General features: G+C 39.1%; 1 protein-coding gene across 2 annotated transcripts in view; it reads left to right on the top strand.

The window, feature by feature from the left end:
- Positions 1-25,688, top strand: part of SLIT2 (slit guidance ligand 2) — a 221,566-nt gene that overhangs the window by 165,925 nt on the left and 29,953 nt on the right. For both annotated transcript variants that reach the window (XM_069977458.1, XM_069977459.1), the window contains 11 exons: positions 3,182-3,253; positions 4,776-4,847; positions 8,632-8,703; positions 11,203-11,346; positions 11,525-11,688; positions 18,333-18,483; positions 18,859-18,933; positions 19,560-19,703; positions 21,043-21,186; positions 23,752-23,918; positions 24,713-24,845. In XM_069977458.1, the coding sequence (XP_069833559.1) occupies positions 3,182-3,253; positions 4,776-4,847; positions 8,632-8,703; positions 11,203-11,346; positions 11,525-11,688; positions 18,333-18,483; positions 18,859-18,933; positions 19,560-19,703; positions 21,043-21,186; positions 23,752-23,918; positions 24,713-24,845 (1,338 nt within the window). The remainder of the gene's footprint in view (positions 1-3,181; positions 3,254-4,775; positions 4,848-8,631; positions 8,704-11,202; positions 11,347-11,524; positions 11,689-18,332; positions 18,484-18,858; positions 18,934-19,559; positions 19,704-21,042; positions 21,187-23,751; positions 23,919-24,712; positions 24,846-25,688) is intronic.

Here is a 25,688-nt window from a genome sequence, read left to right on the forward strand (position 1 = left end):
GCAAGTCAAGTCTAGTGCCAACTTAACCCTTCCTTTATGCCCTAGAATGTATTGAGTTAAAGTGACTCTGTACCCACAATCTGACCCCCCCAAACCACTTGTACCTTCGGATAGCTGCTTTTAATCAAAGGTCTGTCCTGCGGTCCATTTGGCAGGTGATGTAGTTATTGCCTAAAAAACAACTTTTAAGCTTACAACCCCGTGCCTTACGGGAGTATCTGTGCCCTAACTTTGCACCACCCCTCCATCCCTCCTCCCCACCCTCTTCATCATTAGGAAGGCCACTGGAACATTTCCTCCATGCTGAACATTTGCACAGGTGTCTTAACGATCCAGGCCATGTGCCGTGCTGACACAGCTGACGAATAGTAGGCAATCTGTCTGGAGCATTCCTAATGATGAGGAATGCGGGGAGGAGGGACAGAGAGGTTGTGCCAGCCTAATGCACACACAATCTAGGCCACTCCCGTAGGGCACGGGGCTGCCAGTTTAAAAGTTGTATTTTAGCACAATAACTGCATCACCTGCCAAACGGACCGCAGGACAGATCTTGGATTAAAAGCAGCTATCCGAAGGTACAAGCGGTTTGGGGGGGTCAGATTGTGGGTACAGAGTTGCTTTAATAAAGTGTAGCATACCTATATAAACAAAGTTTAGTTTCAGCTCAATAACTGATAGCCTATCTACAGGCCATCAATAGTTGAAAGGGGTGCTGACAACCAGCACCCTCACCTATTAGCTGATCAGCACACGCTCTGCAGGGAGAACAGAGCTGAAAGCAGCTGCACTCCTGTTCACTTCAATAGGAGCTAAAGCTACAATAACGTGGCACTGCCACTATACTGAGTACAAGCCAACTGCTTCTAGTGCAGTTTTTCCTGTAGTCTGGGCCCAAACAGTCAAGTGGCAGGGGTGCCATGTGTCAGCACCCTGGCAATCACCTATCGATAGCTATAGCCTACCCTGTGGATGAGCTATTAATTATTTGTTACTGGACAACCTCTTTAAGTATGATTTGTAAACCCATAAAAATGAACACCACGCCTCACTATTGGGACATATTACATTTGGGTATATTTTTTGGAAATCAGCCAAAGACTGGGGAAAAAAAAAATCAAAAACGAATTACAAACAATTTAAATAGTTGCCAGTTGGAGATGAGTGCAACTCATACTCAAGTCCGTTCGTTCGGCATTTGAATACCGGTGACTGAAGAAGTTGGATGCAGCCCTAGGGAGTCTAGGAAAGCATAGATAGAACTCATCTCCAATTGGCAACTATTTAAATTGTTCGTAACTCGTTTTTGTTTTGTGTCCCCCCCCCCCCCTGTTTTTGCATGATGAGTTGAGATCACCTTTATTCCTATTACAAATGCCTGGTCTAAGCCATCCATAAGCTTCACTTATATGACTATATTATAATTGTGCTTCACTGTCTATATTCTGTACATCTAAAAAGAGTTTTTCCAGTTGTTACATTTGGACTATGGATAGCTAAGCATGTGTGCAGTAGACCTGTCTGAATGAGGCCGTACACAGAGTTATATACTAAGTGTCAGCTTGGCTATCTAGCATAAAATATGCAAAGCGTATCCCAAAACATTTATCACCTTCATTTCCCTACTTGGTATTCAGGGAGATTTCATCAAGGAAAGAACATATTTCGTAACTACATTTCTCCGACCACGCACGCTAGTTATCAGGCCTTGTTCAAGATATCCCCCGCAAAACATTCCGGATAATGTTTACATCACAGGCCATGCATGTGTACATCAATGCTATAGGATTAATACATCTCTTCCTACAGCTGTTCAGATTAATACGAGGCTGGCAGATATCCAGGACGGGGCTCAGTGCCTCACAAATCATCTTCAAGATCCACAGTTCATTTTTGTTTTTTTGGAAAGAGACCATGAAATGCGATCTGTTCCAGCCTCTTCATTCCCATGAATATTTACAAATGGCACCTAGATGAACGCTGAGCGAATATCCTGAGATACCGTTTATGAAAAATGTAGCTGTATCAATGGACTCTAAAAACCGGGCATTCAATGTAGCTGAATTCTCTGAGGCTTTTTTCTACAGTTTATCATCCATCCCATTAATAGATTGTTGATCAAGGGGCAATAGATGTTTTATGCAAAACATAAATCCAGCAAATTGATTCTTTAGGAATTTAAATTATTTTTTCAATATTTTTCTCAGCTATAATGTAATTGTGACATTAACACTATGTATAAACTCAATAAGGCAAAAGGAACATAAAGACTTAGGCCTCATTCACATGTCCATAGAGCTGTCCTCAGCCATGAAATGGCAGCTACTGACAGCACTACGGATGTGCATTCATAGTCGTCCGCAATTGCATGGACCCATTTATAGGTAAGTGGAGATCTGCGCCGCAACTGCAGTCTGTACTAGGGCAAGCCAGCGTTTTTTGTGGCACAAATCACAGACCCCTAACGCCTATAGGCGAATGGGGCCATAGAACTTAACAGGCCTGTAATCTGTCTGAAAATGTGAACAAAAAATAGAGATGTGTTAACATAATATAATACGTTTATGAGAACCTGTATTATTTTTTATACAAGGTTAATTGATACCAAAAATATTACCCCCAAATATTATTATTATTAATAATAATAAATTAATTTTCAGAAAATTTTTATTCCTAAGTCCGTTCTTACTCAGAACACCCCATTACTGCTTGTTGAACTTTAAAGTTAAGTTCCAATACTGGACTTTTCTTCAATTCATCTCTCCCTGACATGGAAGATGATGTTCTATTCTTTGCAAGTGTAAAAAGGCCAAACTAAGCAGCAGAAGCCTCCTTGTTCTCATAGTGCTATAACAGAGGAATTTCACAAATGATTATTATTTGCTATCCTATTGCACTTGGAATGGTAAAAGGGATAATAACCAGTTAATATGATATTTAGGTGTATTTAGATGATGCAAGTGTGATTCCTATAGTGCGCTTCAGGTGACTATAGAGACTCTGGGATATCATGAAAAACATGGTCTTATTAATACCAGGTGAATGTTACAGCCTAACGAATCCTTAATTTGTAATGTAAGTTCCAACTTATTGTCAGGACCTCGTATAAGGCCTTCTCCCATGAGTATAAAACTTTTCTTAAAGTTCAGAAGAGTTATGTTCTCAACATTATTTTCCTCTGCAGGAGACTTGAACAAAATGCAATCAAGGTCATCCCCCCGGGGGCTTTCTCACCATATAAAAAGCTGCGGAGAATGTAAGTAATAATTCTAAGCTAGAACTCTAATGGTAGTTACACGTATCCAAAAATATTCCCTGTGAGCTTTTCACAGATGGTTGATTAGCAAATATTATGGTTTGACGGCTTCGGACATGGGTCTTCTTCTGTTAATCATCTGGAACATTGCTTTATGGGTATTTAATACCTTGCTGTTATTTATTAAGCTTGCCCTGACTATGTGTTGATGTGAATTAGTACCGCCATAAATGCAGCCACATAAGTTACTGTTAGGTGTAAATTGATGTAATTTGTCAACATTCGGAGATGTGTAAAAGATCAATTTATATAGCAGTTCATAAAGTAATAGTGTATTGCAGTGGGATGACCTTGTAAAGTCTTTTCATTTTCAGTATTTTAGAGACTTGGACATAATGGTAAAAGGTTCCATATACGGAAATGCAAAAGCCAATTTACTAAAAAAAAAAAGAAAAATATATATATGGTCATAATGCTTATAGTTGGGAATTGCAGTCAAACTTCTCCAGGCCTTTTAGATACAGATATGAAAGGAAAAGGGGTTAAATTTTTATTTTTTGCTGGACTCATTTTGTCATGGTTCAAATCAAAAAGCTAAAATGTTAAAATGTTCCCGAGATGCAGACGGAAGTGTACTCCACTCCCCAGCTGGCTAAAGACCTGTGTCACTTACTAGACTGCTAATATATATACTTTATTATTGCCTTGACTCTCAGAAGTCCAAGAATGTATTCAGATGATATTAAGCTTCCTTTGTACTTTTTGCAGTAAAAAAAAAATAAAAAATCTACAACAGGTCTGTCAGAGAAGCAATTCTGTACCCGGCTTCTTAGCCTTTCCCTTTTCACCTTAACCAATTTTTTAGGCTGAGTTATGACAAGATCAAAGGTTAATGTTGATAAGGTAATTTTTAAAAGTTCCTTAAGCCCCTATTACACGGGGCGACGAGAGGGAACAAATGAGCACCGACCGGTCAGGCTATCGTGATAGTTGATTTTTCAACGTGTTTAAAGACTACAATCAGCCGACATTGTGCATTTCGGCAGATCGTTGTCTTCCATTACACAAGAGGATAATCAGCAGTATCGTTGTCTTCCATTACACAAGAGGATAATCAGCAGTATCGCCCAATAATCAATTTGTGTAATAGACCCTTAAGGGAGAGGAAAGAAAGGCGGATGAAAAGCCCATCAGAGAATTGCTTCTTTCATGGACTTTACTAATAGCAGAAGCTGCAGAACACTAACTTTTTCAAAGGTGTGAGTGTGTAGAAACTCTTGTACAAAAAAGTTTGAATAAAGTTGATAAAAATCAACCAACAATGTACCATGTGATCAGTAAAAAAATAAATAATTCACTTGTAATTTTCATTATTATTTAAATCATCCATATAGAAATTATTCTGATCATAGATAATGTCTGTGCACACATGCTGTGTTTGATTAGAATTATTAGAATAGTTTTTACATTATTTTATATCAGTGTGAATGTTCCCTAAACACAAATTACTTTCTAATTGTAGTGATTTAAGCAACAACCAGATATCTGAAATAGCCCCAGATGCCTTCCAAGGCCTCCGTTCTCTCAACTCTCTGTAAGTATACGCAATTCTTAAGTTTTGCTTGACTGTTTTCACCGGATATAAGCGATAACTTCACTTGAGTGAAGTTACAGTAAGTTTGTAAGAACCTGATCAACCATTTAGTCTCTGCAGCCTGAAAAAGTCCAGGATGACAGTCATAGGTCTCCTAGTTTTCCTACGGTTATATCCATATTTTTCAGGCAGCATTATTCCACAGACAAGAGATCAGGTCCGAGTTCGGCTGAACTTACTGTTAGTTCACACATCTCTAGTTGCGTCTTTATAGCGAATGTATCAATAGACTGACACCGGGGATGCCTGTGCCGCACAGCGCTGGTCTATTTTTGGTCATTGGCCCGGCCTGAAGCAATGGAGCCACATCACAGTGGAGAGGGCAGAATGTCACACTGGGGGTGGGCGGTTAGAACCAGTGCCAGTCTATTGCCAGTCTATTGATCTTAAAGCCATGTACCTGTGCATAGGAGCAAAAAAGCCCTATAGTACACTCCAAGTCTTAGCAAAAACTGAAAGTCTATCCCATGACTGCCATGAGACTGTCTGTCAGCTGTCTGGTTGGGTTTATGAACAGATAATGAATCAGATGTTGCGTCTTTTCATAATTCCACCATGCATCGATTTTTCTTCCCATGCGAAAAATTATTGCAGGATATTTTGATGCTTTATTACCGTGATTAACCTAGTGAGAAAACATGATTGTATAGCAGTAAATCAGGCACACACATAAAGGAATAAAAATCAGGGCATATATTTGGACTTGTGAGAAATAAGATCATAAAATATTTAGTAATGACTGATTACATTTTACGGAGAGACAATCTATATAAAAGCTTTCAACAAAGGGATGCGATAAGCAAAGAATATTAATGCTGGTCTGCCATTTGCAAAGGAAGAGCGTCCGGCCATTCTTATGTCGAGAACACCACACTTTAGGAGGACACTCAAAAGTAGAGATAGTAAGTAAGATGGCTGTAGCAACAAGTAAACAATTAAGACTGTTGGAAAAAACTAATAAATAAGACTGGTGTTCTAGATACTGCACACATACATGAAGCCCGTTGGAGGCACACAGGATCTCCATTGGCTCTCTACTATTGAGTTGTAGGTATTTTGTACACAACCATAAAGGCCCTTTTACATGGCCTGAAGTAGAACTGTTACATGGACTTTATAAGGCCCAATCAATCATGGGGCTGCATAAACAATTACCGCATCAACCTTTCAACTTTATGGTAGTTGCCCACCCATTACCAATGATTTTACTGTTTGCACAAAAGATGCAATCAGCTGAGATTTCCCATTCACAGGCTTTTTGCTGGCCCTTTTACATGGGACAATTGTCTCAATGTTGTACCATCTGGTGATATTACTCAATTACTCATATTACTGGAATCAATGCTTTTAGGGGAGAATACCTTTTGTGATGGTGTACCCAATGGGCCATGTGGCAGTTCTTTAAGTATTCTAAACTGTACGCCACTGTATTAAACATATGGAGACACATCTTGGTCTCACTTCTGTAGGTGCCACATTACAGTTCTGTACAACTCAGACCTTGAATGGAACTGTAAGGTTATGTTCACACTGAGGAATAGGCAAAGAACGTTTTCTGGTTGAAATCTCCTCTTCTTCAACTCTTGTGAAATAGGCATGGAATTCGAGAAGAATTTGAGCAGAATTTGAGTGGAATAAGATCAGAAAGCAGAAACTCAAAGCCGCAATGACTTCTATGGGAATCCGCCAAAGAATTAACGTGTCAATTCTTTGGATGGAAAGCAGATTCTGCGTGTAAATACCACATGTGAACAGCAGAGCTGAAATCCCATTGAACACAATGAGACATTGCTCTGTACATATTTTATGGGCAGAATTTTAAGCTTAATATGTGTAAAATTAGGAGAGGATTTAGCTTAAATTTCCTCACTTATTACTCCGTGTGAACATACCCTAATGCTGTATACCATTGCGCATGATGTGTCATGTGCGCGATGGTCTTATGATATCTGACATAATATAATCCAATAGAATACTACAAAAATATTTAGGAAAAGTCAAGACTCAAGGGAAAGTCGCCAGACAGGGAAGCTTGTGTAAATTACCTGGATCCTACCTCCCATTCCATAAAATTAATAACTTAACCCAACTTTTTCTTTAAGCTTAGTAAACAACAAACTTGCTTATAGCTCCAAGTCCACGTATAATGTGCTGGTTGGCCAATTAGGGTTTTTTGTAGCCAAAACCCCTTCTCAACAAACCCCAATCCTTTTAGTGTTAAGGACTGAATTCCTATGTCTGAGACGCTGTCTCCAGAATGACTACATTCATTCTTATGGAATGGCATTTATACATTTTTGGAATTATAAGAGTAGGGGTTAATGATCCGGCTCAGTATAGATAAGCCCGCTATAATTTACAGCTTAGTGATGTCCATTATGCCACATTGGCACACTGTCAAATATTAGAATTGCTGACAGACATAATTGATGCCATGTTATATTATATTATAGTTGCCATAAATACTCTACCCAGTTGTCTGGCAATCCATCCAATGTCATTTACGGACCTGCTTATTATTAAATAACCGTAAAGCAGAAACCAGAAACGTCTTCCTTCTGTCTAGTTTCTGCTTGCTTTATATGTCTGTAGACTTCAAAGTATGCGAGTAACAGAGTGCGGACAGTTATTAATATCCAGGCACCACGTGATCGGTAATAGTTTACTACGCCTAACAGCCACACCGTAAACACAAGTCACGGAGACAAATTAGCAGACATTAGCCGAGCCTCATTTTGCTTGATGTTGATAAATTCATTCCACAGGGGAAGATTTGTCAAAGAATTTTTCTTCAGCGCAACAGTAATTTTTCAGGTTTCTTGTCCCCAGAAAAAAAGAATGACTGTAATGCAGAACTCATGATTATTTAATGTTCTACCTGACATTTTGTATCCTTTATATTAATTTTACATTGCATCTTTCCCTCCACATACACACATGCACATAAAATTAGACTAGGGCTATATCACTAGCAATAAGAACACAGGGTGGCACTGCTAAATCTAAAGATGGTGAATATGATCATATTGTGACCCACAAGTTAATATAAACTCAACTCAACCCAACCCAACATTTGACGAAAATCAAAGCCTTTCAACATTATCATATTCACTTTTATTAGTTGCAATATTTGCAATTTTAGCAACACATTGGGGAGGATTTACGAGTATGCCAGTCTAAAATTAGGCCCGTCCCTTTTATACCTGCATCGGGTGTACCAAATCTACATCTGCTGCTAACAGCGTAAATCATGATAAATGAGGCGCGGGAGGAGGCCAGGCCTCTTTCCTGTTTCACCGTCTTTTGCAAACACTGGAAGTTGTTTTTTAGTTGTTCACATACAGTTTTTCTTTTGTCACCGTCCTTTCACCGTTTTTACTATTAAATTCAATGGACTTTTCAATTATAGACCCTAAGGGCAATTATTCCTCCTAAACTAGAATAATGTTCCAGCAGCTGTCATTGCACTGATAGTCGGCCAAACTGATGGACAGCATTTTTTTCTTTTCAGAAATGGAGAGGAAAAAACATAATGGGAACATACAGATGTAGCCAGGGTCAACATGATCCCTGATGCAACAATTGTGTCAGGGAGCTATGTTAACTCAATAAGAAAATTGAGTTAAATGTGTCATTGTGATCAAGTAATGTATCCATAAGGTGAAATTTTTTAAAGTAGGTCTTACCTTCTATTTTCCTTATTTCTTTTACTATCTCCTTACAGGGTTCTTTACGGAAATAAAATCACAGAACTTCCCCAACGTGTTTTTGAGGGATTATTTTCTTTGCAGTTACTGTAAGTATATAAGAACAATATTTTTATGGTCTATTTTCTTGTACAAATTTACACAGTTGTAAATCTATTCCATCATTTACAGTCACAGAATTAAACAAAAAAAAAAAGGGTTAAATAGAACTTTTTGGATAATTTAATACAAATATTTTAATTCTCCTCATTTTTAACCTCTGCAATATGACGCAATATGTTCTCAGATCAACCACCGCTGGCATCTGAATATTTGATGGATGGAGACCCAGAACATTAAAAAATCACAAATTGTCTTAATTTATACCAGAACCAAACCACTAAGCCATAAATGAGAAACACACTGTTTTCATGAGCATCTGCTTATGAATAATATGTGTTCGCCGTCCTGTGTTTACCCCATGACAGCATCGGACCCTCAGTAGATGGAATTTATCTAGATCAATTAGGACCCTCTCTATACCATCTTATTGCTTATTCACTCATAGATGAATAGGAAAAGTTGGTTTGGTTGGAGTTAGTTTTTATTAATTTCTAAGGCAGAACCAAAGTTGAGTTTCCTGCGCTAGCCCTGGCATGGAATTTGGCAATCCTTGACAACCAAAACAAAAAATAAATCCAACTAGACATTTAAGATTCTGCCTCACAACCCGGCTGATCTTATATTAATGGTAGATGCTAATGATTAGCCATTAATTTTTAAAACCTCGATAACTCTTTTAAACCTTAATCCTATGTGACACAGATAAAACTTTCTTATATATAGGTTGTGTGAAATGGTAAACTTGTCTCTGCTATGCCAGTGTTCTAAGAGAATAATAACATACTCATACTACGTAGAGTTGTCCCGGGGTGAAAACGCTGTCTGCCCTTCCTATGCTTAACTGAGTGACTATTTATTTGTATCCCCTGATATTTGACTTCTGGTCTTCCCTGCTATTCCCCTCCAGCACAATGTTGATATCTTTTAAGTTTCCCTTTATATTTACTGTTCCGTACAATGATCCCAAGACCGCTGCCTTGCTCCCTTGCTAACTTGGTCTGAACTTTTTACCTCCTGGCACCTTTTTAATAGCATATTGCCACATGTGGGGATAGTGTGCCTGACCTGCCATTACTCTACCTTCTCCTCTGAAGCAATGACTGGCTTGTGGCCAATCTTCCTCTATGGTGCAGACTCCTCATCAGCATTTCACATCTACAATGAGCAGTCATAAACTACAAGGAAAACATTTTTGTACCTGTTGAAAATCTCTCCCAAAGCACATCCAGTTTGTAAACCACTTGAAAGTAATAAGTATATCCGACAGCACCTTGGAAACCATACAGAACTTTCTGCTTCAGCAAACGGTGTAATGTAAAGTAAGCAAAAGAAAGCAATGAAAGCAAATAGGAGAAACTTCACAGGCCAGCTTCATGACAACCACACATTGTACGTGTATTTATATGTATAGTTTGATGCTGCACTAGGTTACAAGGTCCAATTCGGTATAGTTATGTATGTGGGGTGTAGTAATAACAGCATTGAGTACGAGGGTCAAGAAGCTTAGATCACTCACTCAGTAAACAGGTGGATTTTACTGATGAGCAAACCTTGAAGTTTGTATGAACCAGAGCATGCTCCACTTGAATACCATTGGACGTTGGATGCAGGCCTAAGGATGCCTGGAAAACATGACCAAAGGATGTATCCTTGTTTTCCAAGACTCCCTAGGACACCATCCAACTTAATCAAATGGTTCACACTTGGGTTAGGACAAACCTGAGCGTGATTGAGGTTTGCTTATCTCTAGCAGATTTTATAGACCTTCATCTAGGTTTATAATTGAAAAATCTGAATCATAGCCCATTTACCAAGAACTGGTTTCTTCTTATGTGGCAGAGGTTTTTTTTGGCTCCTTTCAGTTACGAAGACCTGGGGCAACTGCCCTCATTAACCTCTGACTCATTTCCATTGGCTTCTACACCTCCAATGGGTAGAGTAAATAGTCACAGGCACAGGCCACTCACAATTGGAGAATGGATATGCGAAGTAGGTCTCTCATAGAAGAAGAGCTTGATCTCTGGTGCCACCTGTTGAAGGTAGCACTCCTGCAAAATGTTTAATTCTTTAAAGAGCTTTAGAACATGACTGGGAATTTATCATGCCATGTTTAAAAGGCAAACCCAGTTTGGCTTACTCTAGGGTCTATATGGAGAACTTCTAAACAGAACATAATATTTGTTAAATCATGACTGAAAACCATGCACATATATAATATATATAATCCATGGGTGCTAAATTTGGGTAGGAACCTTGTTATAAAGCAACAGGACGCCCAGCGCTATAGCATTCTACAATAATATTTCCCCAGAGGAACATCCCCAGTTGTTTACTTTCTGAACATTTCCTGAACTTTGCAGAACCCTTTGTTGGTTACATCAGACGGTTCATGATGGATTTGAGCAAACAAAAAGTGTTGTCATTGAACTTTACAACCGAATGAACACGAGACAACTTTGTAATTCACATTATCCTTGGTTCAACAGGTTGCTCAATGCCAACAAGATAAATTGTCTTAGGGTAGGTGCTTTCCAGGATCTGCACAACCTGAATCTCCTCTCTTTGTATGACAACAAACTTCAAACCATTGCCAAAGGCACATTCGCACCACTGCGAGCCATTCAGACCCTGTGAGTATTTGTCATATAAGGGTGGTGGGGATTGTATGTATGAGAAATCTGGTTTATAGCGCATGGTTTTGTTCTAAATAATCCAACTTCTCTTTGCATTCATGGTCAAAAAGAAAAAAAAAAGATGCCAGGTCATTTGCGAATAACATGTTAAATCATTCTCATTCACTCCTGAAAGGCATTTGGCTCAGAACCCATTTATCTGTGATTGCCATCTGAAGTGGCTGGCGGATTATCTGCATACAAACCCTATTGAGACCAGCGGTGCCCGCTGCACCAGCCCCCGTCGACTGGCAAACAAAAGGATTGGGCAGATCAAAAGCAAGAAATTCCGCTGCTCAGGTAATTTGCTTAGTTCAATTCCTTTCTCTTGCCAAAACGCAGTTGACCAAGATGGCTCAACAAAGCAGCTGCTCCTCTCCCCTGCATTATTAACATGATAGAACTTTCTTTTGTCGACTTCTTCTAATGGGCGGGGAAGGAATCTGTGTGCGATCTCTAAATCAATGTCGATATTAACTTATAAAAAGACGACATACTGGAGACAAGGAAAGATGTTGAGGGAGGGACGTAACTCTTTGTTTTGTCAAGACTTGTGCCATCTTCTCCATAAAGCATTGGCTTGGCACTGAGAACATTTCCTGATATGTAGATTGTGTTGTTTTTGTATATATTGACTTGTTCTTGGCTGTCTTGATGAAGGTCCATAATTCATTGGCACATTTAATTTTTGCTGAATACAATAGTATTGTTTTTGTCTGCTTATTTTATAGCATGGGTGACATTCTGATATACAAGAGCTATGATTTTTATTTGGCAAAACTTATCGGGATATCAGAACCAATGGTATTATAGTATCTATGGTATTATTATGAATACCATACTTTTAGTGGGATCCACCACCAATGTAATATGTGTTAGGGCCTCCTGAACATCCACTGATAGCAGGTGTTGTAGGGAATGAATATGTTAGTCACCTCTGGAAGCAGGAAGTCTCCCTCTTCTCTATTAAATAAGTATGTATGTTTGACCTCTGAGATCATGTTTAAGGGGAGGCCAAGGGAATCCATGTCAGGAATACATATGTTTTCTACCTGATGTATAAATGAATGACTAAAAAGCACAGACAAAATCATAAAAAGAAATTAATTGAATAAGGCTATGTCCCATCTTCATCCTGGCTCACAACCTATATGTATATTCTTGTCATATGTTATCCAGCTGTTGCAGGTGTCTCTTGTTTTACTACTTCAGATTAAACACCAGTAGTGAGTGGTTTATTGCCTGTGTCCTCCAGCGCTGTATGACCAGATGTGTGTGCTCTTGTTATACCACCATTGAGGTTTTATTTTGCTTTTATATTAGTATTGTGCCTTCTGATTACCACCAGTGTCATCTGTCCGCCTGCTGCAATTCAGATGCAACTTTCTATTTTGTTTTTCTCTTTTTTTTCTTGTGCATGTAGCTAAAGAGCAATATTTCATCCCAGGTAGGTTTGGAACTGCTGTAGGGTTTTCCTTATTGTGTTCTTAGCAGATATGGTCTTGCATGAACCCATATGGAATATAGCTGCCTATATGCATGGAGCTCCTTGTCTGTTTTATACTCAACAAATTACCTACAAAGAGCCCTATATTAGCTTTGTTTTATATTGTGTTTTGTGTTGTGATTATTTATCCCCTTCCCCTAAAAAAAAGAACATTCAAATAAAAGAAATTGTATATAAGTAATACCAGCATACGTAGGACCATAACGTTCACCTAATTCACAAAATCCGAGTGGTTGGCCCTTGGGCTTGTGAAGGTATACATGGAGAGGCAAAGCTTGAGTAGTGTTGAGCCTATGGCTATATCTATATTTTCCAGGACTCACAAGGTTGGCATCCAACTTCTCCAGCCACCAAAAGTCAAATGCTGAGTGTTCGGAAAACGTTGATGAACCCCAACAGTTCGGCAAGTAGCTCAACACTACTCAAGAGCGCTATGTAAAAGAAACATCCCAGTACGTCCTCTTTTTTTTTTTTTTTTAATGTGCTTCTTTATTTGTATATCAAATAGTCATACAATGGCCTCATCTCATCCTGAGCATGTTGTGGAAAGGGCCTCAGGACAGATTGAAACACATCCTGTTCATAACTAATTGATATACAATAAAGAAGCAAGAAAACTTAAGAGTGGGTACTGGGTTATTTCTTTGTACTTACCAAAGACACAAACATTAATATAGAAGGAAAAAGGGAATTAGTCCAAGTATGACAACAACCCTCAGAAGGTTGGGAGAGTAGGTGACATTTTCTCTTGTCTAGGATAGGATGGTATGCTATGGAGTCTTATCTTTGTAGAGAGAGTAACGTAAAGGGCTATTTCATTATCACTAAAAGATGATTTCCCAGACCCTTAGGCCTGGTTTTGGCTGCTGGAGCAGGTTAGAAAGCTCAAACAGCCAAGCCAGACTACAATGTCTAATGCAGTTTATGTAACTCCCATTGACTTTAATGGGAGTTGTGTAAATGGTGTAGCAAAGAATAGGTGAAAAAGCCATCTTTTACCAACTTGGGAATACTCCTTTATAAGGCTGGGTTCACACTACGTATATTTGAGGCTGTATATTTGAGGCTGTATAGCAACCAAAACCAGGAGTGGATTGAAAACACAGAAAGGATCTGTTTACATAATGTTGTAATTGAGTGGATGGCCGTCATTTAATGGCAAATATTTGCTGTTATTTTAAAACAACGGCTGTTATATTGAAATAATGGCCGTTGTTTACTGTTATATGGCGGCCATCAACTCAGTTTCAACATTGTGTGAACATATCCTTTCTGTGTTTTCAATCCACTCCTGGTTTTGGTTGCTATGAGGACCTGACAAGAGGACCAAATACTGCCTGAAATATACGTAGTGTGAACCCAGCCTTAAAATTCCTGGTCCACAAACCATAATCCGTAACAGCGTCTACCAGATAGCATATGTCATTTTAATAATTATGTGGCAGAGGAACCTTAGAGTACATGGGCCTGAGCGCAACAGTTACCTTGGTACCATCCATTCCTTTCTCCGAATCAATGAGGAACTAGATTCTTCAGATTATTAAACTTATGGTATTATAGATAAAGTTTATTCTATGGCACTAATACTATATAATAATAAATTGTATGTGATCAACACATGCACATCTAGCATAAGGACAAATAAAAACAGCATAATAATGATGACTTATACAGGTCATAAAATCCTCACATTTCATAAATAATTCTCGCTCCTCAGGCTATTAAAAAGTCAATATGAAGTGACTATCATTCCTAGATCTGGTGACAGATGTGACACAGTAGACCGGCACTTGTCAGATGTTTAATTTCCTGAGGGATTCTTACTTCTCTGGCTCCTGTTTTTATGCCTTTGAGTATCCATTGTCCGCATGTATTTCGGATAGTGAGCAATGTGTCCGCAATGGAAAATATCCTCTACATTTACATAGTTATGGGAAAGCATGTATAATAAAGATAGATAGATAGATAGATAGAAGATAGATAAATAGATAGATAGATAGTAGATAGATAGATAGATAGATAGACAGATTTTCAGTTGAATGAATCTCAGATTTTTCTTGCATTTTACCTTTACAGTGTATATACAGAAGCTATATCTATCTATATATAGTATATAGTATTGTATTTTTTTTCCCCCTCTAAAATACAAACTGCTTGTGAATAGCGGCAATCGTTCTTCTACGGGATCTCAAGCAGCTTTTCAATTTGTTCTTAGGGAATGTACTGAAGAATTTTTTTTTTTACTGCTACCTCTTAAGATTCTCAATGGCGAAATAAGGTTAGATGGGATGTGAAGTCATTTCATATGCCAGGCTGACCAAACATAAAGCTGTATTGTCAGTCCTGTTAATACAGGTCGAGTGCTACTTTCACATGTGTAAATCCCATTCAGATAAACGCCTTGAGTTTTTATGGTGGGCTCAGTAGGATATGGGAATATTCAGGGCAGGGCAGATTCTCTCTATATTCTTTGGTGAAAGCTCTAATTTCCCTGTAATAAGTGCAGTGATGTAATACTGTCATAGAAGAGAGTAAGCGAGGAGACTAAGGTACTGCATCTGGGTTACAGGGCAGCGACTTAACCATTACACTGCCAACAATGAGCCCATTCCTGTGCAGCACGCTTCTGGCAAGACTCACTCTACAAAGCAAATGTTTGATTCCCAGGCTTTTTTTTATTCTTAACTAAAAGAGGCCTGGAATAACCTGTACATTTGAGATGCGTCCAGCTGGCCCGCCTGCTGAAAGAGACATTGCCTTGCAAGACGCTAATTAATTTCTTGAATTAGACGTCTTTTCCAAGTCAAAATAATGTAGATACATTTATCTTCTCAATGTGGCTCTGATCAAGGAAAAGAAAGGGATTGTACTGTATAAACAAGAGGCAAATGCTGCATCTGTTATACAAAAAACAATGTTTAATCTTTTTCCATTCTCACACTTATCTGCTACAATACGTTACATTCTGGCACTGGGACGGTAATATTTAAAGGGTACCTCTAGCCAGAAATTAACAGGACAGTTTTTGAGTTGTGAAACCAATGTCCCCAAAGTATTACAGCCATTTCAGATAGCTTTTACTGTCCTCTTAGGCCACAGGTGAAGCCTGTACCGACCATGGCAACATCACTACCAAGCAGCACTATCATGACATAGTGCTGCTAAAAGAGGTACACAGGAGATATCCAAAGAACTCGAGATACAGATTAGGTTCTAAATGTTGAGTTTATGTCTAAATCTATGTATTTTATAGGGAGTTAAGAGTCAGTAATACATCTGCTATAAATGTAGGCCTGTACCGACCATGGCAACATCCCCATCAAGCTAAAAGAGGTACCCAGGAGATACCTAAAAGTGGTCATACACCGTCAGTGAGAGTTATCTCTTCCGTCCTCACCATACCCTAAAATAATCGACATTGGACGACCGTTTCTGTGTTCTCTATGGGGAGGGGAAGGGTAGGCTTCTGACAATGCTGGCGGCGGTCTACAGTATCTCTTCAAAAACAAATGGGTTGCTCCTTGCGGTAGGTTCGGCCGACTAAAGTATAAAGCATACAGGACCTTAAAGCTATATGTTCTACGAGACAGTAATGCATCTGCTGTAGATGTAGACAAAAACATGGGCCGGGAAGGTGTGCCAGTCCTCCAAATGCCCATTTCCTGCTGCACAATAGTTGGCGGTGGTTCTTTCTGTTAGGGGTTGATTATTATTATTTATTTTTTTTAACTTGGCCATAGGGCCTACCTTCTTGTAAAGTATTGTACCTTTGGGTACATATTAGTATTTTTTAAGCTTTTCTTTTAAAAGCATATTTATATATTTTAAACTACTTCTTAGAATTTCAATTTGATGGCTAGAGTGTGTTCTTTAGTTGTATTCCTGTGCATCTACATTCTCCATAACCAGCATGTCTCCAGCTGTGGACCCCATTGTGTTTCCAGACTCTCACCATCCCACGAATGTCTCTTTTATGTCATCCTATGTATATTCTGTGCCTTTATTCTGAATTTATACCAAATGTTAGTAAATATTGCTTCTCTCGTGTTTATTTCTTGCTCTCTTTCCTCCTGACCACCTTTCCTTTTCAGGCATTCACCACTTGGGCTGTAAGTAACATTTCTTCCCCTCAGCATAATCGTCTCTCTGATCCTCTTCTTTTTTTTCCAGCCCAGCATTTTTTTTTTTTTACCTTATCCCAAAGAAACCGAAATTATTGTGTATTTATGTTCTTAAGCTCTCCGTTAATTCACCCATTCCGGCTCAAAAACATTCATGAGTAAATAATAAGAATAATAATTTCACTTTATTTGTCACATAAAAAGTCTACAAAACTCATGTGAAGGTAATTGTAGCTCTAGCTTGCTTCGCAATTGTATGGCCTAATCCGTGCATTATGGGGAACAGGTGTTTTAACAGAGAGATCCTCTTACTCTGTCGTACCGTGTCTGGTTTTGATGTTGCAGAAAAGGAAGAAAGAAAAAAAAAAAAGATTTTTTTCCCTTCTAATAACTCTACGTTTTCTTGTGTCCGTGCTTGGTCTGCACTGTTAATACTGTTGCTATGGCAGTTTGCATTCAGTAGAATGAGAATGACCTGCTGCATACAAGTATTACACCCAAGCAGACTACTGGTCACCCCCCTTCCCCCCGTCTTTCCTTTCTATCTCTCCCTTTTTTGGTCTTATCTTTGGTGTTATGGATGCACTTATGGTAACCAAGCGAGATTTTCTGTTGTGCTTGATCTAACCATGTGGTTGTCAGGTATGAGTAAAACATGGTTCTGTCAAGCACCATGGAACGTCACGCAGCTTTCTACAGCATGGCAAGCTGCTGAGGCTTGTACAACTAGGAAAGATATATATACCCTGCCTCGCTGTTGGCAGTGGGGATATCAGCTCCGCAGGGCTAACCCGGCTGTCACCAACAGGGCTTAGAAAGAACAATAAAATTAACCGGTTGAGCACACTAATCTCTGCAACAAAGCCTGCTCAAACTGTATACAAATATATGCGTGTCAGTGTTGCGCTATTATGTCATGGCTAATAATTGAATCAGTTTATTTCTTACACTTGAGGGTTCTTCATGTAAGAGCATGTGCTTCTAATGTTAGAAAACATGACTATGTTTCTGGAAATTACCGATGAAACCATGAACCAGCAGAACGTACGGCTGTGCAAAGCTCTGAGTCCATATGTGACCCTGTTGTGTGTGCCCAAGTCTTGTTTCTATTTTTCCAGCAACCCCGAAGCCTTTAGTGCAGAACCTTTATGTGCGTTCCAGCCATGGCGTGTCTGTCTTTAGAGAACCAGTGCGTTCCCCTTGACTCCTTTATCTTTTTCCTGTTCCTTGCCCTAATACGGATTTCTGCAGCAGTGACAATGCGATTGTGTCCCCTGCTTATTGGGTGACATGTAATTTGTTAACGTGTTCCACAGGTACGGAAGACTATAGGTCCAAGCTGAGTGGGGACTGCTTTGCTGACCTGGCGTGTCCAGAGAAGTGTCGCTGTGAAGGCACCACAGTGGACTGTTCTAACCAGAAACTCACTAAGATCCCCGATCACATCCCCCAGTACACCGCTGAGCTGTAAGTACATCTCCACTTAAGCTGAAGACATACCCTTTGGTGTCCAAGTGAAGCTTGAGCATCCTGTGTCCTTAAGATATTAAATATGTGGCACATGTCTAGTGTTCTTGGGTTAGTGCCCAGTAGTCACTGACAATACTATACCAAGGTCTCATAGCAAGGGACCCTGACCTAGGCCTAAGATTTACTTTTGCTCTGTTTCACTGTGTGTAAAGAAACTAAAGCTGGTGGTAATCAGCTTTAAAACATCCATTGTGGTGAAGAAACAATTTCTTAATGTTGCCCTAGATCCTTTAAGCTAAACTGTCCCAAGGTGCCACATTATACACTCTATTTGTTATATACTTTAATCATTTTAATTTACTTTTTATTCAGGCGTCTTAACAACAATGAATTTACTGTCTTAGAAGCAACTGGAATCTTTAAGAAACTTCCCCAACTGCGAAAAATGTAAGTCTTGTCTATAAACCTATAACGTAAAGCTTTTTGGTTTAAAGGGCCACTGGGAACATAACCAATATATAAACTCCTGATATTATTAACAATTTTAGGTAAACTGTTACCATAAGGCCTTGCCCCCTTTCAAACTGTTGGTAAAGCTAAGTGAGAAGGAAACAGTATGGCTGTAGGATCAGACTATGTTGACCAGACTACGTTTGTTTGTAGTCTGTATCCTTGGAGACTTATTTGACTACAGAGGCCGATAGACAGAATGTCCATGGTATATACAGTACATCGGGATAGTTGTAGAAAACAAAACAGGGAGTTAAAAAAGTAGTGGAATAACGTAGAGCGCCAATGTGATACAAACTACATGCTGTTGCTGCACATAGTTCTGCAATGAAAACAACAAAGAAAATACACAGAGTTCCAACTCTCACAGATCTTTATCCCGGTTGACAGAGAAGATCAAGATGATGTGTTTTTATATTGTCATGTTCTGCTCGCCAGGGAGAACTATTTACTTTGCAGTGTGTTCAAATCCTACAGCTTTTATGCATTTATGTATTTCTTTGGCACTGTACCCAATGTATTTTTTACATTTTATGAAATAATCCCATAAATTCTAATTTTAGAAATCTTAGCAACAACAAGATCACGGATATCGAAGAAGGAGCCTTTGAGGGGGCAAATGGAGTAAATGAACTCATCCTGACCAGCAACCGAATAGAGAACGTACACCATAAAATGTTCAAGGGCCTGGATGGGCTCAAATCATTGTATGTATTATTTTTGCCACTTTACTAAATTTCTATTATAAGTAAAAACACTAATGATCTTACAGTGTTCTCGACCAACAAACTAATAGACCCTAACAATAGTAGACGTACTGTATCAGCTATAGTTTACCGATAATACCCAAAAGCAACTTTGCCACGTAAAAATACACCAGTGTTATAAATCATATTAGATAGGGACCCTCTTATATATTGTTTATTGGAGACCAAGCAACATGTCAATCCAATATTCTAGTGGAGTAAGACTTATGCCCTTCAATCTCAAACCCACCGGTCCACCTCATTAAAACACTTCATCTTCACTTACATTATACTTAGTTCCACAAGTTCTCCTTGATCTTTCATCCTTAGTCTACCCCGACTGTTGCTTGCCATTCCATAAACTATTAATAATGGAACCCTAAGCAACTAATCTACAACCCATACAATATGTATCTGAATCATTGGACTGCCTGCCAGAGAACCCTATGCCAACAAGTGTAATACTGGCACGTTTGCGTGTCTTTTTGATGGTCCAGCCTTACAGGTCCACGACAGGTCTAATAACTCCTATGATCCCCATGATGCTGTTATTTCAGGTTATAAAACTGCAGTTGGGCCAGGACATTGGTCATTATTTGCAGATGTGTGATATTGCTTTGTGTAAAAAAAAAACTAGCCTTTTGGTAAATCTCAAACATTAATTACTCCCCATGGGTTTAATTGTGTTACATTTTTGCCACTTTATGCTGTTTTTTTTGTTGTTATTTTTTTCTGAAAGAAAATTTTCACCATGAAATTTATTTGTTAAATGTATCAGCATCCTGTTATAGAGCAGGAGGAGCTGAGCAGATTGATATATAGTTTTGTGGGAAAAGATGTAGAAACATCTGCCTGTTCTGTGCATAGGACTTCAGCGGGGGCGGTCTTAATCAGTTATGGACAGTATAAATACAGATTGGGACCGCCTACTGGACTTTTCAACCCAGAATAAACAGAGATTTAAATAAAGAGAATACAAGCTATCCTGAATTTTTTTTCTATACAACTATATATCAATCTGCTCAGCTCCTCCTACTCTATAACATGACAATTGTAAATTGAACAGCATTTTCATGGTGGCAGGTTTCCTTTAAAATACATAAGCATTCAAGATAATATAATAGTCAATCTCAGGTGTATATTTCTCCAGTTTTCTGTTGGGTGTTGCATACAAGAGTCATGTAGATACTCCATTAATAAATAAGTCATATTCGCTTCTAGGACAGGATTAACGGTAAATACAGCCAAATATTTCTGGTATAACAAGCTATAACTTTTATCTTTCTCCGGCTTCTTGCAGGATGCTGAGAAGTAATCACATTACCTGTGTGAATAATGACAGCTTTACCGGCCTGAGTTCTGTGCGCTTACTCTCTCTCTATGACAATCAGATTGTCACAGTGGCCCCAGGAGCATTTGACACGCTGCATTCTCTGTCTACATTGTAAGTAAAATCTTGAAGTATAGTCTGCCGCCGGTGTTGTGTTGACCTTATGCCAACTAATCTTACTTGTTAGTTTCCTGCCCATATCTGAAAATTGCTTCAGGTTGGTAAGCCTTGTTCCCCAGCAAGCACCTGTTCCTTTTGCAGTGAGTGGAATATGAGCAGGATCTGCATAGAATACAGAATTCTATCACTTCTATAAAGACTCCACAACACAGGGAGAAGTGTTGTGCCTGTGTGTCGGCAGGTTTTGGATGGATTTTGTTTTCCTTTTAAAAAGCCAAAATATATTAATATCCACCAGAATTATTTTCAAAACAAAAACAGCACAAAGGAGATTTACTGTGCAAATTTGCCCAGACTTCTTGTGTTTTAGACACCGTATGCCTTACTAGACAGTTGTGTGCATCCGTTTTGATCCTTTTTTCCATTGACCTCCATTATAAAAAAAAAAAAAAACGGATCAAAATACATCAGTTTTTTTTAGTGTACACAAAATGTGGTTGACCACATTTTTTTGTATGTTCAATAAACTGATAAGTTTTTTTTATAATGGAAGTCAATAAAAAAACGGATCAAAATGGATGCACATATGCATCTGTTTTTCCATCCTTTTTTTTGCAAAAGCGGATGAAAAATATGTGAGGAAGGGGAAAGATGAGACAACTGGGTTTCAGCATGTCCAATCTATTGGTTTCAGAGAACATAAGCCACTGCTAGAGGTGTCTGGCAACAGCTGACTTCCCCTCCCTGGTCGGAACATGTGAACAGGCAGCCAACCAGTGCATGCATGTATATGGCAGGCTTGGAAATATAGCTGTCATTGGAATGAGCATCAGGCTGTATAGTTAGCTTTAGATTTCTTCAGTAGAGACCCAAAAAGCTTTGGCTTTCCAGGCATGAAGGGAATTGTAGTTTTACTAGAACTGGAGGGCCGAAAGTTCTTATTCTAGGTTTGCTCAGTATAAATACAATAGAATTGGAAAGTCTTAGAAGTATTTAAAAGTCTTGTAGTTGATACTTTTAGCACTGGTCTATGGTCCATCTATCTGAGGTTCGGGTCCTTGACCGGGGTCTTTTAATCCATATAAACCAGTGTGAATTAGCTTAATTCAAATTGGACCAAAATAGTCATTTTCTATCCAAATAGGTTTCTAAACATTATCCGATAATTGGTGCTAAAATTGCAATATTTAGGGAAGACTGTCAGGTATTAGCAGCGGCTTGAAGTGAGGAAGAATGTATTGTCATCTCAGTAATATCAGAACTATTTCTATGTGACACAGCGGCCACCGAAACACTTACTACCTCATGTATATGAAATGTGACACTCTACACCTAGCAGCTAATTTGTGAAAATTAAAGATGACATGTTTATGAAGGCCGGCTTCGTCCATAGACGGAAGAATGAAGTGGTGAGATGCCAGGGGTATCAGGAATTGCAAGTGAATTCATTTTTATAACTGGCATGTAATCAACTCAGCTGTCACTTTGAATTGGAGAGAGGGACTGTGAAGCCGCCCTGAGATGGAAATCACAAGATGACAAATTAATGAAATTGAGGATGTCACTTAAAATCCAATAACAAAAAAGAAATCCGCCTTCATCCCTGTATCATATTACTGCATTGTGTGATAGGTAGGCTGTGACAGCCAGGCGGATTGAGTGCAGACTCGAATACCCTGCTAAATAAGTTGAAAGAGATTCGCGGCGGTAATCTGATAGTGTTGTCTGCATGAGGGAATCACCGGAATGGAAGTCAAGTCCCGAAGTGGGAAAATATAAATGTTTGTTGTATGCATTTTTGGAATTCTTGTCACTTGCACAATAGTCCCCTACATCATTTCATCCACTGCAAAATACCGAGAAGAAGCCATCAATGCCAGAGGATGGACATGTTGGATCTGCATGTTCTGGTGGGGAGTTGAGGGACGGTTTATTAACATTCAGTAAAAGAGCTAATAGCACAAAGACACATTTGTCACCACTGACCCATATTCAGGGTCATAGCCAGAACTTTATCTCCCATTTAAAGTTGGAGAAACCAAGAAAGTGAGATAGAAAGGCTGGTAGGGTTCCTGCTGAGTCCATAAAAAATGTAATGTAGAGGCAGACATATTGGCTTCTAAAAAAGGGTTTTCCAAACTTGCAACATGCAGGCAGCTGTAAAGGCAGTATCTGTCAGAGGAGAGAGGAATCATGGGAACAAAAGTCCTTTACTTTGGTAATCCTATTTCCAGCAAGCTCTGGCAGCATGAAAACAAAGGTGCAGCACAGAGCTGGGCAAGGCAATACAAAAGATATAATGAACACTAAGCTATGTTGGTAAAGCCTACTGATCATTCCTACTTTCTGTCTTGTTTCTGTACTTTTTTATAAAACCTTTTAAGCCTAAGGAGGGATGAGGCCTTTTTTCAAGTTGGACCCATCTGGCATTTTATGGGAAGACTTGTCCCTTCTTATATCCATGTTTAGATGCACATTACTTTTATATAATTGTACACAGTCTATACAGTATGTTGTGTGAAGCCTGACATACAGTAACCTACTTATTTGGCTTTATAGGAATCTTCTGGGCAATCCATTTAATTGCAACTGCCACCTGGCCTGGCTGGGAAATTGGCTGAGGAAGAAACGTATTGTGACTGGAAATCCACGGTGCCAAAAACCATACTTCCTCAAGGAGATTCCAATCCAAGATGTTGCCATTCAAGACTTTACATGTGAAGAAGGTAACTAAGCAATATTGAAAGAGAATCTGTACCCAGTAACAACCCCCCCCCCCCAAAAAAAAAAGAAAAAAAAGAAAGAAACTATTCATATTGTTACTTAGATGAGGTGAATGCTGCTGGTGCCATGTTTTGGGTGAAAATCATCTTTTATTCCTCAGTAGTGGTATCTATGAGACGAAGCCTGGAACACTTGTTTCACATGTGCTGTAGCAATCCTAGGCAGTTCAGGTGCAATGCCACACTAGCGTGGAACGTCCAGGCACGTTACTGCACCCGCACTATCTAGAATCACTATGGCACATGTGCAGTTGAATAAACGAGTGTCATAAACCGTCTCAATGACACTGATGCTAAAAAGATAATAAAAGATTTTTTTTTTAAAGACATCCGAGAAGGACTTCACCTCATCTAAGGAAAGGTCCAAGTAGTTGGGGGGGATGTCGTCAGTGGGTACAGATTTGCTTTAAGCTCTTTGATGTTGGGTCATTGCAATGTTGATCTGTTGAACCGACAGATTTACCGATTGCCCTCACATATACTGTATAAGCATGCTCTGACATAAGTGCATTTCTGTTTTGTGGGTAGAGGGAAATGAGGTATTGCTAGAGGCTAAAAGGGCATGCTACAATCCATTAGCCCATTCCTATTTTTTGGACATACTTATAAACAAGAGATTGTCAGCTGGTTATATCTAAATTAGTGGGTTCGGGTGATATTAATCTAATGTTTATGGTCACCTTAAGGCCTCATTCAGAAATATAATGACTATGTTTTGTTTCCTTTGTATGCACCAGGGAATGATGACAACACTTGTTCTCCACTTGCTCGCTGCCCAGCAGAGTGCACCTGTCTAGACACAGTAGTCCGCTGCAGTAACAAAGGTCTAAAAGCATTACCCAAGGGAATACCCAAGGATGTGACTGAGCTGTGAGTAGCACTGATAGGCAGACTATATACTTCAGCCTCTTGTGTACTCTAGGTCAGGATGAATTTGTGACCACTATGTTACCTGCTATACTATGGCGATGAACAGCAGTGCTGCCATTGGTAGACTACATTTGTTCTATTGAAATCAATGGAAGCAGCTCAAGTATATTGTGGTATATTTTGGTATGCCATTCTGCGAGTATGCTGACATATACCCAGAATGTAGGGTACTTCATCTAGCATTAAAGATATATATTAGTCAGCTCAGCTCTTGCTCTATACATGATTCCAATAGATTAGATAGCAGCCTGGTTCCCGCACAGAGCACCAGTCTATTACCGAGACCAGCACCGTGTGAGGGAACCCGGGCCACGGTTTAAAAAAGGAGCATGACACCAGCATTTCCATGCCGATGCCGGTCTATTCATGGTAAAAACAGAAAAGTGATGAACCGCTGTACATTCGCTTTAAGGCTGGGTTCACACTATGTATATTTCAGTCAGTATTGCAACCAAAACTAGTAGTGGATTAAAACACAGAAAGGCTCTGTTCACACAATGTTGAAATTGAGTGGATGGCCGCCATATAACAGTAAATAACTTCCATTATTTCAATATAACAGCCGTTGTTCTAAAATAACAGCAAATATTTGCCATTAAATGGCGGCCATCCACTCAATTACAACATTGTGTGAACAGATCCTTTCTGTGTTTTTAATCCACTCCTGGTTTTGGTTGCAATACTGACTGAAATATACTGACTGAAATATACGTAGTGTGAACGCAGCCTAAAACATATATGAATGTGTAGAGTTGTGGGATTGATTATGTGTACAGCTAGATC

The sequence above is a fragment of the Dendropsophus ebraccatus genome, chromosome 7 (assembly GCF_027789765.1).
Source record: "Dendropsophus ebraccatus isolate aDenEbr1 chromosome 7, aDenEbr1.pat, whole genome shotgun sequence".
In the NCBI taxonomy this organism is placed as follows: Eukaryota; Metazoa; Chordata; class Amphibia; order Anura; family Hylidae; genus Dendropsophus; species Dendropsophus ebraccatus.